This window comes from Nomascus leucogenys, chromosome 21 (assembly GCF_006542625.1).
Source record: "Nomascus leucogenys isolate Asia chromosome 21, Asia_NLE_v1, whole genome shotgun sequence".
NCBI classification, from domain to species: domain Eukaryota; kingdom Metazoa; phylum Chordata; class Mammalia; order Primates; family Hylobatidae; genus Nomascus; species Nomascus leucogenys.
In genome coordinates, this window is record NC_044401.1 from 42597588 (window position 1) to 42613270 (window position 15683).

Below are 15683 nucleotides of genomic sequence, written 5' to 3' on the forward strand. Positions count from 1 at the left end.
AATTTATCTATTTTTTCTTCAGTTGATTGTGCTTTTGATGTCATACCTAATCCAAAGTCATAAGAATCTGTGCATATGTTTTCTTCTAAGAGTTTTATAGTTAATTCATTTTGAGATAAATTTTGTATATGGTATAAGGTAGGGGGTCCAGCCTCATTCTTTTGTATGTGTATATCTAGTTGTCCCAGGATAATTTCTGGAAAAGACTATTCTTCCCCTATTCCCCTATTAAATGTTCTTGGCACTTTTGTCAAAATTCAATTGATCATAAATGTAAAGGCATTTTTCTGGACTCTCAATTCCATTCCATTGATCTGTATGTTTATCCTTGTGCCAGTACCACACTGTCTTGATTACTGTTGCTTTGTAGTAAGATTTGAATTCAGAGAGTATGAGTCTCCAGCCTTCTTCTTTTTTAAGATCGATCTGCCCATTCTGGGTCCCATGAATTTTCATATGAATTTTAGGATCATATTAAGATCAGAAGCCAGCTGGGATTTTGATAGGGATTGCATTGAGTCTGAAGATCATTTTAGGGAATAGTATTGCCATATTAACAATATTAAGTCTTCTGATCAGTAAACATGAGATATCTTTCTATTTATTTGGGTCTTCTTTAATTTTTTCAACAATGTTTTGTAGTTTATTTTATTTTATTTTATTTTATTTAGATATGAGGTCTCATTCTGTGGCCTAGGCTGGAGCACAGTGGCATTATCATAGCTCACTGTAGCCTTGAACTCCTGGGCTCAAATGACACTCCTGCCTCAGCCTCCTGAATAGCTAGGACTACAGGCATGTACCACTGCTCCTGGTTAATTTTTTAATTTTTTGTAGAGATTGGGGTCTTGCTATGTTGATCATGATGATCTCAAACTCCTGGCCTCAAGTAATCCTCCTGCCTTTGCCTTCCAAAGTGCTAGGATTACGGGTGTGAGCCATCATGCCCAGACTAAGGTTCCTTTTTAGAGACAGAGTCTTGCTATGTTTCCCAGGCTCGTCTCTAAACTTCTGGCCTCAAGCGATCCTCTCTGCTCATTCTCCTGAGTAGCTGGGATTATAGGCATGAACCACCATGCACAGCACATGTTATTTTCAGAGTATACATTTTACATTTATTTTGTTAAATTTATTCCTACTTATTTTATTCTTTTTGAAGCTCTGGTGAATGGAATCCTTTTCTTAATTTCATTTTCAAATTTTCCATTGCAAATTACAGAAATACAGTTGACTTTTGTATATTGATTTTGCATTGTGCAATCCTGCTGAACTCATTTATTCGTGCTAATGGGTTTTTTTAGTGGATCCCTTAGACTTTATACATACAAGATCATATCATCAGCAAATAGAGATAGCTTTACTTTTTCATTTTCAATCTGGATGGTTTTTATTTCTTTTCCTTGTCAGTTGCTCTAGCTGGAACCTCTAGTACAATATTGAATAGAAGTGGTGAAAGCAGACATACTTTTAGGGGGAGAGCATTCAGTCTTTTATCATTAAGTGTGTAATCTGTGGATTTTTCATAGATACTCTGTTAGATTGAGAAAGTTCCTTTCTATTCCTAGTTTGTTGGAGAGTTTTCTGTTTGTTTGTTTTACAATGAACAGGGGTTGAATTTTATCAAATGCTTTTCCTGGATTTATTGAGATGGTAATGTGGTTTTGTCCCTTATTTTATTGATACGGTGTATACAACAATTGATTTTTAGATACTAAACCAATCCAATTCTATTAACCTCCTCCTCCGCCTTCTTTTTCTCCTCCCACTTCTTCTTCTTTTTTAGAAATAGGGTCTCAGCCAGGCACGGTGGCTCACGCCTGTAGTGCCAGCACTTTGGGAGGCCGAGGCGGGCGGATCACGAGGTCAGGAGATCAAGACCATCCTGGCTAACACGGTGAAACCCCGTCTCTACTAAAAATATAAAAAATTAGCCGGGCGTGGCGGCGGGCGCCTGTAGTCCCAGCTACTCGGGAGACTGAGGCAGGAGAATGGCGTGAACCCGGGAGGCGAAGCTTGCAGTGAGCCGAGATCTCCAGCCTGGGTGACAGAGACAGACTCCGTCTCAAAAAAAACAGAAAGAAAGAAAGAAATAGGGTCTCGCCCTGTTGCCCATGATGCAGTGCAGTGCTGCAATCATAGTTCACTGTAGCCTGGAACTCCTGGGCTCAAGTGACCCTTCTGTCTCAGCCTTTCAAGTAGCTGGGACTACAGGCATGTGCTACCATACTGAATTAATTACAAACTTTTTTTAAAAGAGAAGAGGTCACTATGTTGACCAAGCTGGTCTCTAACTCCTGGACTCAAGTGATTCTTCTTCCTCAGCCTTCCAAAGTGCTTGGATTACAGGTATTAACCACTGCACCTGGCTATAATTCTATTAATTTTCTAGGGCTGCTACAACAAAGCACCACAAGCTGAGTGGCTTATGGGATAGAAATTCATTGTCTCACAATTATGGTGGCTAGTAGTCTGAGATGAAGGTATTGGTAGGACTGGTTCCTTCTGAGGGCTGTGAATAATCTGTTCCATGCCTCTGCCATGGCTTCTGGCAATTTGCTGGAAATATTTGGTATTCCTTGGAATACAGAAGAATCACCCTAATATCTGCCTTCATCTTCACATGGTGTTCTTCCTATGTGTCTGCCTGTGTCCAAATTTACCCCCTTTTTAATAAGGATACCTGTTATTGGATTAGACCCACCCTATTGACCTTATTTCAATGTTACTAATTACATATATAACAATCCTGTTTCCCAATAAGTTTATATTCTGAGGTACTTGGTTTTAGGACTTCAACATATGAGTTTTGGGGGACATGATTCAGCCCATAATGCCTGTGTTCCTGGTGTTATTCCATTTTCTGTTTCTTCTGTCTCTCATATGCCATTCAAGATAGAGGTCGTATGTATTGTTTCTGAATACCAGGATCTAATAAGCATCTAGAGTAGAGGCCATAAATTGGGGTTCTGGGGGCCCAATTTCTTTCATAGTCCTGTCTTGTTTGGCCTGCACAGTATTGACAAAAATAACAAAAGAATTAATTGCCAATAAATTCAAGAGATTACACCTAAGAAGTTGTATTACTAACATTTCTTGGAAAAAAAAATTAGAAGATTTCCTAACAGGTATCACTGTGTCAACTGTCTAGTGCTGTAGTGGCTGTGCCCTTTAGATGGGACCTGTGCTGTCCAGTTCATTATAGGCCCCATCATTTCCTTGCAGCCTCTTTCATTTACTTAATTACCTGCCTATGAGCATTTAAGTATCTGACTTTGATTTAGAAGCTCTGGCCGTAGTCTCTTCTTATGCTGAGAAAACACAAGCAGATGCCTAGGTATTATTTACACTGTCAACTAAAGGAAAAGAAGATTCCTTTATCTTACTATTTTAGACCCAATGACCATTTGATTCAGAGCATTAAGGGCATTTATATGTCAAAGACTTTTCATCTGAAAGACTTTTGACCATGATATTTTAATTATGCTGTTTTTGTCTCATGTATCTGGATATTACACCTAATTCCTAATAATAGTTTTACTTCAAGAAATATATTCATATGGTTAGGCTTTGTGTCCCCACCCAAATCTCATCTTGAATTATAATCCCCATAATCCCCACATGTCTAGGGAGAGACCTGGTGGGAGGTGATTGGATCGTGGAGGCGGTTTCCCCCATCCTGTTCTTGTGATAGTGAGTGACTTCTCATGAGATATGATGGTTTTATAAGGGGCTCTTCCCCCTTTGCTCCTCACTCTTCTCTCTCCTGCCACCATGTGAGAAGGTCCAAGCTTGCTTCCCCTTCACCTTCTACCATGATTGTAAGTTTCCTGAGGCCTCCCTCCCCAGCCATCTGGAACTGTGAGTCAATTAAACCTCTTTCCTTTATAAATTACCCAGCCTTGGACAGTACTTTACAGCAGTGTGAAAATCGACTAATACATATATATATAATTTTTTTCTTCCATTTTCTTTTTTTGAGCCCCTTCAATAAATATACATATAATTTTTAAAATGTTATTTCATTTGTAATAAAATATATTAGTAGATGTAATCTATGTAAAACCAACCATAGCTAAAAACATACATATAGTTAAAGTACTTTTAGACCAAAGAAATAAAAGCTGATTGTGGAATCACATATATCTGGTAATATTAACAAAAACTTCACCTGGAAAAAACCTCTCTTTAACCAAAATTTTATAGAAAAACTACATCTTTTTGACAAAATTTGAATGTGTAAATTTTGAGTTAAAAAATAATGGCTTGGGCCAGGCACTGTGGCTCGTGCCTGTAACCCCAGCACTTTGGGAGGCCAAAGAAGGAGGGTTGCTTGAATCCAGGAGCTTGAGACTAGCTTGGTCAACATAATGACACTCCATTTCTACAAAAAATTTTCAAATTTTTAAGTTAGCTGGGCATGGTGGCACGTACTTGTAGTCCCAGCTACTTGGGAGGCTGAGGCAGAAGGATTGCTTGAGCCCAGGAGTTTGAGGCTACAGTGAGCTGTGATTGTGCTGCTGCACTTCAACCTGGGTGACAGAGCAGGATCCTGTCTCAAAAAAGAAAAAAGCCAATGAAGAAAAATCAAAATAGTATGTGGCATTTGATATGGATTTTTAAAAATTGACCAGTAAAACTTCAATGTGTTATCAAGAGAATAATTCATTCTAATAAAAGTAATTTCAGTAAGTTAAAAACCAAAATAGCAAATGTTAAAAGCACTTTAGTTGTACTTACATAGAAAGTGGAGTAAGAAATTAAACTTTTCTCAAGAAAATGCTTTCTGAAAATTTATTTTGTTTATATAATTCAGATGCCATTTTATGTTTAAAATGTTGTCCAGGATCAAAATGCCTGATAGGGCAAAACGGTGGAAATCCAAACTGCAATATCAAAATATTCTCTCATTTAAAGTCTCTGTCAATAATGATATCTGATCGAATCTAGGTGAGTGAGCATAATATTACCAAAAGAAGTTTTGAAAAGCTGGGATTTTGTAGAAATGCTCAATTTCCTGAAAATGGCAGAAGAATGAAAATACGGAAAGGGTGGATATAAGATCGTAGTTAGGAATGTTTACTTGAGACTACTGACAAGTCCATTTCCATTTTCTCTTTCCCTCACTAAGAACACCAATCAGGGTCTTCAGGCCTGGAAGATTGAAGACATTCCAGCCAACAAAATGTCCATTGCATGGCAGCTACCACAATATGCCTTGGTTACAGCTGGGGAGGTCATGTTCTCTGTCACAGGTCTTGAGTTTTCTTATTCTCAGGTAAGTTTTTGCAAATAGAAGGTAGAAATTGAGACATTGCTTAAAGGATGGTGAATTTTAATTCTAGCACTGACTTAAATAGGTATGTTATCTCTTTTGGCCTTGGGTACCTTATTTATGACCCTGAACATATATGACCTGAACATCTTGACTCCCCAGATCATGACAGTGCAGCATGGGAGTCTATGATTTTGGGGTTCTAGGAAAGAGATTAAAGATTAAAATGAAGAGCTGCAGAGTCAGACTCCCCACGTTCGAATTTTGGCTGCATGACCTATTGTGTAACCTTGAGCAAGTAAATTACTATCTCTGTAATGCTGTCACCCAGGCTGGAGTGCAGTGGTGCAATCTCAGCTCACTGCACTCCAGCCTGAGGGACAGAGTGAGACTTCATCTGCCTCCTCGGTTCAAGCGATTCTCCTGCCTCGGCCCCTTGAGTAGCTGGAATTATAGGCGCACACCACCATTCCTGGCTAATTTTTGTATTTTTAGTAGAGACAGGTTTCACCATGTTGGCCAGGCTGGTCTCTAACTCCTGACCTTGGATGATCTGCCCACCTTGACCTCCCAAAGTGCTAGGATTACAGGCGTGAGCTACTGCACCCAGTCTGTAATGCTATTTTTTAAATGTATAAGAATACTAATAGAACTTATCTCTTAGGGTTGTAATGAAGATTATATGACATAATGAATTTAAAAATATTCAATTAGGAGCTTCATCTTATTCTTACTGTTTACATTATTAACACCCTCTGAATCAATGTGATAGCTGAACTTAATGAGGGAAGTTCTAACTTGGAAGCTTTTGTGGGAGAAGTTTCCTGGATGCATGGGGCATGAGGGCAGTGAAGGGAGTTTGTTTACTTTCAAACTTGTGTCATCCCCAGGCTCCCTCTAGCATGAAATCTGTACTCCAGGCAGCTTGGCTATTGACAATTGCAGTTGGGAATATCATCGTGCTTGTTGTGGCACAGTTCAGTGGCCTGGTACAGGTATGGATCTGAGGGAAGCAGGATTCATTTCTACTCAAGTTTTTCCTCCAGCTTTCTCTTTTCCCTTTCCCCCTATCTCTCTGCTTCCCGTATTCCCCATTCAGTGCTGTGACATGAAATGGGTTAGATATACAGACTTTACTAGGAAAATAGGCATATGTAAGTGGCAATAATGACTACAATATATCTATGTGAGGAGAGGTCAGTGAACCCAGTCTTTGTCCAGCAAAAGTCTGGTGAAACTGGTGATCCCAGGTCAGTTGGCTCCCCACTCCTCATCCTGTAAAGATCTCTTTAGTTTCAGGTTTCTCCATATTCTTCTCATATTTATTTCCCCCTGTAGTGGGCCGAATTCATTTTGTTTTCCTGCCTCCTGCTGGTGATCTGCCTGATCTTCTCCATCATGGGCTACTACTACGTTCCTGTAAAGACAGAGGATATGCAGGGTCCAGCAGATAAGCAGATTCCTCACATCCAAGGGAACATGATCAACCTAGAGACCAAGAAGACAAAACTCTGATGACTCCCTAGATTCTGTCCTGACCCCAATTCCTGGCCCTGTCTTCAAGCATTTTTTTCCTTCTGCTGGATTAGACAAGAGAGATAGCAGCATATCAGAGCTGATCTCCTCCACCTTTCTCCAATGACAGAAGTTCCAGGACTGGTTTTCCAGTACATCTTTAAACAAGGCCCCTGAGACTCTATGTCTGCCCGTCCATCAGTGAACTCATTAAAACTTGTGCAGTATTGCTGGAGCTGGCCTGGTATCTCCAAATGGCCATGAAAATATACTTGTATAATGGAGATCATTCTCTGTGGGTATGCAAAGTTATGGGAATTCCTTTATAGGTAACTGCCATTTAGGACTGATGGCCCTGATTTTTGAGGTGCTGATTTAGAGGCAAAATTGCAGAATAACAAAGAAATGGTATTTCAAGTTTTTCTATAAGCAATGTAATTATGCTACTCACAGGGGCCTCAAGAATTGGTATGTATGATATGATCTGGTCCAGCCTGGTTTGTCAGCTATCTAGGTTTGATAAGACTTTAGTAAACTTGTCAATACAGATGGTAGGAAGCAGAATGCCATTTTATTAAAACATAGGAGAAGTTATAGCTTTCTGATTATGATAGTATTTTATTTACTTATCCAAACACTCCTTTCTCAGTATGGATAGATCATGGAAACCAGATCAGAGATAGTAAACATTAGTAAACATGGTTCTGGAGAACAAGAACATGTGTAAGTTGTAGAAATCCTGAAGAGCCAGTCATTCTTTTACAGAGTACATTCTTCTTAGCCTCTATGGCACTGGACTATGCCCTTCAGTGAACAGTTGTATAAACAATAATTATAATTTGCAACCTTGTCTTGTCAAGCTTGCTGACCCAGCTTTTTCTTATTATTACACCTTGTCTTGCTTATTGCAGCAAATATTCAATAACAACGTTTCTGTAAGTCCAACTTCCTTTATTAATGTTTCCATTTAGCCTAAAAAATATCAAAGTAGTAGTTCCTTTTTGATGTTGTTTTCCTGATTTACTTTTCCCATAAGTTTTAAATACCATTTCTTCCTTGAAGCCTAGAAATTTTCTTTTTATTCAAAAAAAGTTACATTAATGCTCTAGGTTTGAGGTTCTAAAATGGAAATGTCAATAGAGGAGCATGGTCCTATATGAGGTTCCTATCAAAATTTGTGGGAGTAGGGATGGTAGAGCATGAGGGTTTTGTTTGTGTATGTGTGTGGTCATGAAAAAAAATTGGGAAACATTACCTCACACACAATGAATGAATCGAGGACAGACATGGGAATGTCATGACTGTGCAGTGTGTTACTAGGAAAAAAGTTCAGAATCACTATTCTAGAGAGCTTCATTTCCATTGGTTTTAAAACATTATTCTCATGTAGAACAGTGTTGGGTCTCATACTGTTAATTTTAATAGGTAACAATGTTCATGTTAGTAGGCACCAGTTAATATTAACAGATAATGTTACTGTTGACAGGTAAGAGAAATTGCTGTAAGTGCCCAAGCTTTGTATACTTCAGTTTTAATGACAAGCATTTCAGCAGTACAAGAGTGGCAGCAAGACCAACCAGTTTTTCCAGATATCTTGATGTGAACCTGACCCTACTCCTTTAGAAGACAGCCTGTTCATTTTTAAATAGCTTTAACCCAAACTGTTCTATGACCATTGTTTCAAGAGACATTAACACAGTTTTGTAAATAGAAGTGTCTATGGACAAATAAGTTTGGGAAATGTGGCATACTGTATCCTTTACTTAATATTTGCATATTAAAGACTCTGAGATATCCTGCAGTAAAGACACAAGATATCTTGTTTAAATTAACATGTTATAGTATTCTACAGAACATTGGTTTGGAAAAAACTGTTGAGCATTTCTTCCTTGTAAGTGCTGAGCTTCCTCTCTGAAACCTCCTACCATTGTTTTTTTTCCCTTGTAGCTAACAAGAATAAGTATAACAGCCGGCCAGGCACAGTGGCTCACGCCTGTAATCCCAGCACTTTGGGAGGCTGAGACAGGTGGATCACCTGAGGTCAGGAGTTCGAGACCAGCCTGGCCAACATGGTGAAACCCCGTCTCTACTAAAAATACAAAAATTAGCCAGGTGTGATGGCAGGTGCCTGTAATCCCAGCTACTTGGGAGGCTGAGGCAGAAGAATTGCTTGAACCCGGGAGGCAGAGGTTGCAATGAGCTGAGATCGCACCATCACACTCTAGCCTGGGGGACAAGAGCGAGACTTCATTTCAAAAAAAAAAAAAAAAAAGAAGAGTAAGTATACCCCCTTTTGCATGTGGCAGATGTTTAGCTATTTGGGGAGAACTTTCATGGCTCTTCTCTAACCATCAAGTATTCAAGGTAAAGATTCTCGGTTCCTGTAATGGTTCCTCACCAGGCATAATTTGTCCTTTTACCATCCTACTTTCTCTCTTCTGAAAAACATTCTTTATCTGGAATACAGCAATTAATATTAAGAAATCTTAATATGAAATACCTGGAGTCAAATATAACGTTCCAAAGTAGTCTGACTGGAAGAACTAGCACCTGCCTTTCTTCAAACAATGCACTTCTGTTAATGCAGTGTAAGGTAACATGAGTTGTTTTTGGAAACTGCAGCATAATGTGAGCTTACATTCTAGCACTTATCACTTAATGACAGGGATACATTTGAGGAATGCATTGCTAGGCAATTTTGTCATTATGCAAACATCATAGAGTGTACTTACACAAACCTATGGTATAGCCTACTACAGCTATTTGGTGTAGACTGTTTCTCCAGCTATATGGTGTAGACTGTTTCTCCTAGGCTACAAACCTGCACGGCATGTTACTGTATTGAATGCTGTAGGCAGTTGTAACACAATGGTATTTGTATACTTAAACATATCTAAACATAGAAAAGGTACAAAAAACTGTACACATTATATAGATGTATCAGATTATTCATATGTGCTCTGAAAATGTCTATATCTGTTATGTATCAATTTTTAAAAAAGTGAATGACATAATTCATTTGGAAAAATGTGGACACACAAATTGGAAAAGAGGTATAAATGCAGTATTATAATCTAATGGGAACACCATTACATATTTAGTCTGTCATTGACTGAAACTGCAATATACAGTTTTTCTTAACATTTGCATATTAAAGACTCTCTAACTATATATGGACATATATGACTGTCACCATCGTAAGACATTTTGATGTTATTCTAAGTGACATGTTAAACCTTTGGAAGTTTAGAACATGAGAGTGACATAATGTGATCATTTAAGATCACTTTGGCTGCTAAGGGGAGAATTATCTATAGTCAGGAAGGAAAATAAGTAGGGAGTTAAGTTAGGAGGCTTTTGCAATAGTTCAGGTGATAGATGGTCGTGACTTGGACAAGGTGATAGTAGTGGAGGTGGAGAGAAACAGTTTGACTTGGAATTAAGCTTTATGCTAGAACTGACAAGATTTGAGTGTAGTTTGGATACACAATTTAAAAGAAAGAAATGAGCCAGATGTGGTGCCTTACACCTGTAATCTCAGTTCTTTGCAGGGATAAGGGAGGAAGATTCTTTGAAGCCAGGAGTTCAAGACCATTCTAGGCAACATAATGAGAGCCCCCTCTCTACAAGAAATAAAAATAAAAAAATTAGCCAGGTGTGGTGGTGTGCACCTGTAACCCCAGCTTCTCAGGAGGCTGAGGCAGAACATCCCTTGAGCCCAGGTGCTTAAAGCTGCAATGAGCTATGATCACACCACTGTACTCTAGCCTGGACAATAGGACCCTGTCTCAAAAAGAAAGAAGGAGGGAGAGGGGGAGAGAGAGAGAGAGAGGGGAAGGAAGGAAGGAAGGAAGGAAGGAAGGAAGGAGAAAAGGAAAAGGAAAAGAAAGAAAGAGGAAAGAAAGAAAGAAAGAAAAGCAAGAAAGCAAGAAAGCAAACAAGCAAGCAAGCAAGCAATAAAGAAATAAAGAAAGAAAGAAAGAAAGAAAGAAAGAAGAAAAGGAAAAGGAAAAGAAAGAAAGAGGAAAGAAAGAAAGAAAGAAAAGCAAGAAAGCAAGCAAGCAAGCAATAAAGAAAGAAAGAAAGAAAGAAAGAAAGAAAGAAAGAAAGAAAGAAAGAAAGAAAGAGAAAAGAAAGCTCACTCCTAGATTTGGTCCTAAGTAGTAAGGATGAATCATGATGCAATTTTCTAGAAATAGCAAAGACTAGGATAAGAAAAGTTTTCTGGTATGGGTTCTGTTTTGGACATGTTGAGCTTCTACCCATGCTAATGGGTATCCAATTAGAGACATTAAGTTAGCAGTTTCATATATGAGTCTGAAGATCAGGTAAGAGGTTGGAGCTAGGAACATAAACTTGAGAGTCATCAGCATATATATGGTATTTAAAGCCATGAAACTGGAAGAGATTTCCCAAGAAGTGAATGTGTATAGAGAAATAATGAGCAAGAAGGACAGTTTGACAAGAATAAGGGGCAAAGAGGTAAAATATACAGTCAAAGGAAGCTAGGGATCAGATCATGTAGGTCCGGGTGTGCTGGTGTGCACCTGTAGTCCCAGCTACTCAGAAGGCTGAGGTAAGGAGGATTGCTGGAGCCCAGGTGTTTGAGGCTACAGGGAGTGATGATCACACCACTACACTCCAGCCTGGCCCATACAGTGAGACCCCCATCTCTAAAGACAGAGAGAGAGAGAGAGAGAGAGAGAGAGAGAGAGAGAGAGAGAAATGGTCAAGGAATGGGTGAGCTTGGGAGTCCTCCAACATTGGAGGTTTGGAGAAGAGGAGGATGCAGCAAAGGCAATGAGATGGGTGACCTATGAAATATGAGGAAACTCAGGAGAATGCAATTTAATATAAATGACACACTCTGTGTTATAATTGGATAAAAACCAATTTTTATCTTTAACCTAAAGAAAGTACTTTTTCCTATTAGTAGACCTGGGTTCTGGTAATTTTTTGCCTAAATCCTTTTTCCTCCACAATTTAATTCAATTTGATGGTCCTTCCTTCTTTTTTCTTTCTTTCTTTCTTTTTTTTTTTTTTGAAACAGGGTCTCGCTCTGTCACCCAAGCTAAGTGAAGTGGTGTGATCATGGCTCACTGCAGCCTCAACCTCCAGCACTCAAGCAATCCTCCCTCCTCAGCCTCCCTAGTAGCTGGAACTACAGGATGTGCCACCATGCCCAACTAGTTTTTTATTTTTTGTCAAGACTAAGTCTCGCTATGTTGTCCAGGCTGGTCTCAAACTCCTGGATGCAAGTGATCCCCCTACCTCGGCCTCACAAAGTGCTGAGATTACAGGTGTGAGCCACTATGTCCAGCCACATTTATCATTTTCTTCTCCCTTGACCAATAAGCTACAACTACACTAGCAATCTTTGCTCCTGAAACATGCCAAGATTGTTCCTGACAAGATCTTTCCACTGCCTAGAATATTCTTTCCCCTGATCTGGTGTTGACTCTTATTGTCACTCAACTCTTAGATCACCTCTTCATCACCTGATCTCTCCATTTGAAATAGCTATCTAGCATACCATGGGCAAGTACACATTTCTGAGGAATAAAAGGCAATGGAGTCAGTTCAACCAGCAAATATTTGTTGAGCACTTGCTATGTTCTAGATGTGCTATATACAAAAAAGACAAGGATGAATGAAACACAATTCTTGCCATCAATGAGCTCAAAAGTTTTTCAATTTTCAAAAATTTTCTATCAGAAGCTTTGTGTTTTTCTAACTGTAGTATCTGACTCTCAATCTTTTTCTGTCTTATCTTCTACAATCACTTTTGGTGTTTCCCACATCCATTGACAAAAACCATTAACATCCAGGACTCACAATTCTTTGACCTTTTTTGAAATTCCATGACCTCCATTTTACCTAAGATAACTCAATCATCCTCAGACTAAGCTATATGTCAAACTTAAATATGCCTTGAAAAATGCTCCCAGCAAGATCTCCATTTTAAAAATCTTCTCTAATATTAATCTTCTGCACATTTACTTTTCTCCTTCCTCTTAATCGAACTCACTGTTTGTTTTTATTGTAATCTTCAATTGATATGTCTCACTTCTCTCAGATTACATTCCAGTATGGTTTCATTTGTCTTGAAACTAACCTGGACACCATGGTCAATTATTTTAGCTCTTTGTTTGCTACCACCTCAAAATTTTCCCCTTTCTTGACTTTCATCATTTCTGCTAATCTGTACCACTACACAAATCTATATTATTTTTATTCCTGTTTCTGGGCTGCCTGGAACTGCAGGAGAATATCACAAGAGTATGATTATATGGTTCAAAATTCAATACCGTCTACCCATTTTCCAAATTAGGAACACAGGCATTATCCATTGACTCTAGTAACAAGTCTTGTTACTACCTACTAAATAAGTTTCAAATCTGTCCACTTCTGTCCTTTCCTATTGCCACTATTAAAATCACCATTATATCTCTAGATTTTTACAACAACCTTTTATGCTTAATCTATTTTTTCTTAAAACTGTTATCAATGTGATATATTTTAATACATAGCTCATCTGCGTAACAACCCTTCATTGCTCCCTACTTTAAGGATAAACTTCCAACTCCATAATAAGATCAACAATGCCCTATCTGTCCTGGCCCCTACCTACCTATCTAGCCTTATCTTTGCTATGGCCCTTGTCAAGTTGTATATATGCAACACATATACACACAGATTTGTTAAGATCTCAATCAGAATTGCATTACATCTATAGAATAGATCTTTTCCAATATTGAGTCTTTCAAACTTGCTATTCTCTTTCTAATTTCTTAAGATGGGTTGATTTTTCAGCTTTTATTCTTTTATAATATGTGTACTTAGGCAATTAATTTTTAAAATTTGATTAATTTTTCTGTGATCACAACTTGAGCTGCAACCTATTAGACATTTTTCTTCTTACCTCTATTCTATAGCTCCAACTTTTCATCATATTTGTTTAAAACCTCATTTAAATATCACCACTTCTATGAGGCCTTTTGTGATCCACCTCTGGGATACACCTGTTCCTAACTCTAAACTTCAGTAGAGCTCTATTTGTTATTTGGTGAAGACATTCATAATTTTCTACCTTGTATCAAAGGTATAGTGTACTGTTTCATTTCCTTTGCTCAACTGCAGGATCCTATTAGTTTTGACATGTTGCATTTTCATTACAATGCAATTTTTAAATATAATCCAGTTTGTTTGTTTGTTTTTGAGATGGGATCTCACTATGTTGCCCAGGCTGCAGTGCAGTGGCTCGATCTTGGCTCACTGCAACCTCCGCCTCCCAGGTTCAAGCGATTCTTCTGCCTCAGCCTCCCAAGTAGTTGAGATTATAGGCACCCGCCACTATGCCCAGCTAATTTTTGTATTTTTAGTAGAGGTGGGGTTTCACCATGTTGGCTAGGCTGAGTCTCGAACTCCTGACCTCAAGTGATCCACCCAACAGTTTTAAAGGATTTCTAATTTATTTTGGATTTCCTCTTTTCTATGGGTTACTTAGAATTGCGTTGCTTAATTTCTAACAATATCAAAGATGTTCTAAATTATTCTTTTTTTATTAATATCTACCTTAATTCTACTATGATCAGAGAACACATTCTGATGGAAATACAATCCTATGAAATTTGTCGAGGCAACAAATTTGTTTTGTAGTCCTTTCTTCTTCTTCTTCTTCTTTTCTTTTTTTTTTTTTTTTTTTTTTTGAGACAAATTCTTTCTGTTGCCCAGGCTGGAGTGCAGTGGTGCGATCATGGCTCACTGCAGCCTCAATTTCCTTGGGCTCAAGCAATCCTCCCACCTCAACCTCTCAAGTAGCTAGGACCACAGGTGTGTGTCAACATACCTAACTAATTTTTTTTATTTTTTTTTTGTAGATACCAGGTCTCACTATCTTGAATAGGCTGGTCTCCAACTCCTGAGCTCAAGTGATCTTCCCACCTTGGCTTCCCAAAAAGCTGGGATTACAGCCATGAGCCACTGCATCTGGCCTATGATTTAGAATTCTATCCAGATAAATTTATGTAAATATTGCATGTATACTTGAAAAAAAGAATATTTTGCCAGGTATGGTGACTCGCACTTGTAATTCCAGCTACTTGAGAGGCTGAGGTGGGAGGATAGCTCGAGCCCAGCAGCTCAAGGCTGCAGTGAGCTATAATTGCACTACTACACTCCAGCCCATGCAACAGAGCAAGTCCCCTTCTCAAAAAAAAAAAAAAAAAAAAGAATATGTATTTTGTTGTGTGCCATGTTCTACATGTCAACTAGAGCAAATGTCTCCTAATATAATTGAAGATTTGTCTATTTCTGTCAAATTTGCTTTATATATTTTGAGGCTATATTGTAGGTACATATAGATTTTAAATTGTTATATGATATACGGCAAATTAATCCTTTATCATTATATCATACCCCTCTTTATCTCTACAAAGCTTCTTACCTGAAATTTACTTTATCTCATATTAATGTAGCTGAACCCATTTTCCTTTACACTTTTATGGGATATCTTTTTCAATCCTTTTACTTTACATATTTCTGTGATTTTATCTTCAAGGTGTGGTCTCTTGTAGGCACCATGTAGGTTTTCTTTTTTAAAAATTCAGGCTATTGGCTAGGTGTGGTGGCTCGCGCCTGTAAACCCAGCACTTTGGGAGGCTGAGGCAAATGGATCACCTGAGGTCAGGAGTTCGAGACTAGCCTGACCAACATGGTGAAATCCTGTCTCTACTAAAAATACAAAAAATTAGCTGGGCATGATGGCAGATGCCTGTAATCCCAGCTACTTGGGAGGCTGAGGCAAGAGAATCTCTTGAACCTGGGAGGTGGGGGTTGCAGTGAGCCGAGATCGCACCACTGCACTCCAGCCTGGGCAACAAGAGCAAAACTTCGT

At 38.6% G+C, this 15683-nt stretch overlaps 1 protein-coding gene across 1 annotated transcript in view; it reads left to right on the forward strand.

The window, feature by feature from the left end:
* SLC15A2 (solute carrier family 15 member 2) overlaps positions 1–8595 on the forward strand; it is a 49561-nt gene extending 40966 nt beyond the window's left edge. The window contains exons 20-22 of the mRNA XM_003275512.3: positions 5129–5275; positions 6163–6267; positions 6611–8595. Coding sequence (XP_003275560.1) covers positions 5129–5275; positions 6163–6267; positions 6611–6787 — 429 coding nt within the window. The 3' untranslated portion in view covers positions 6788–8595. The remainder of the gene's footprint in view (positions 1–5128; positions 5276–6162; positions 6268–6610) is intronic.
* The last annotated feature ends 7088 nt before the right edge of the window (positions 8596–15683 follow it).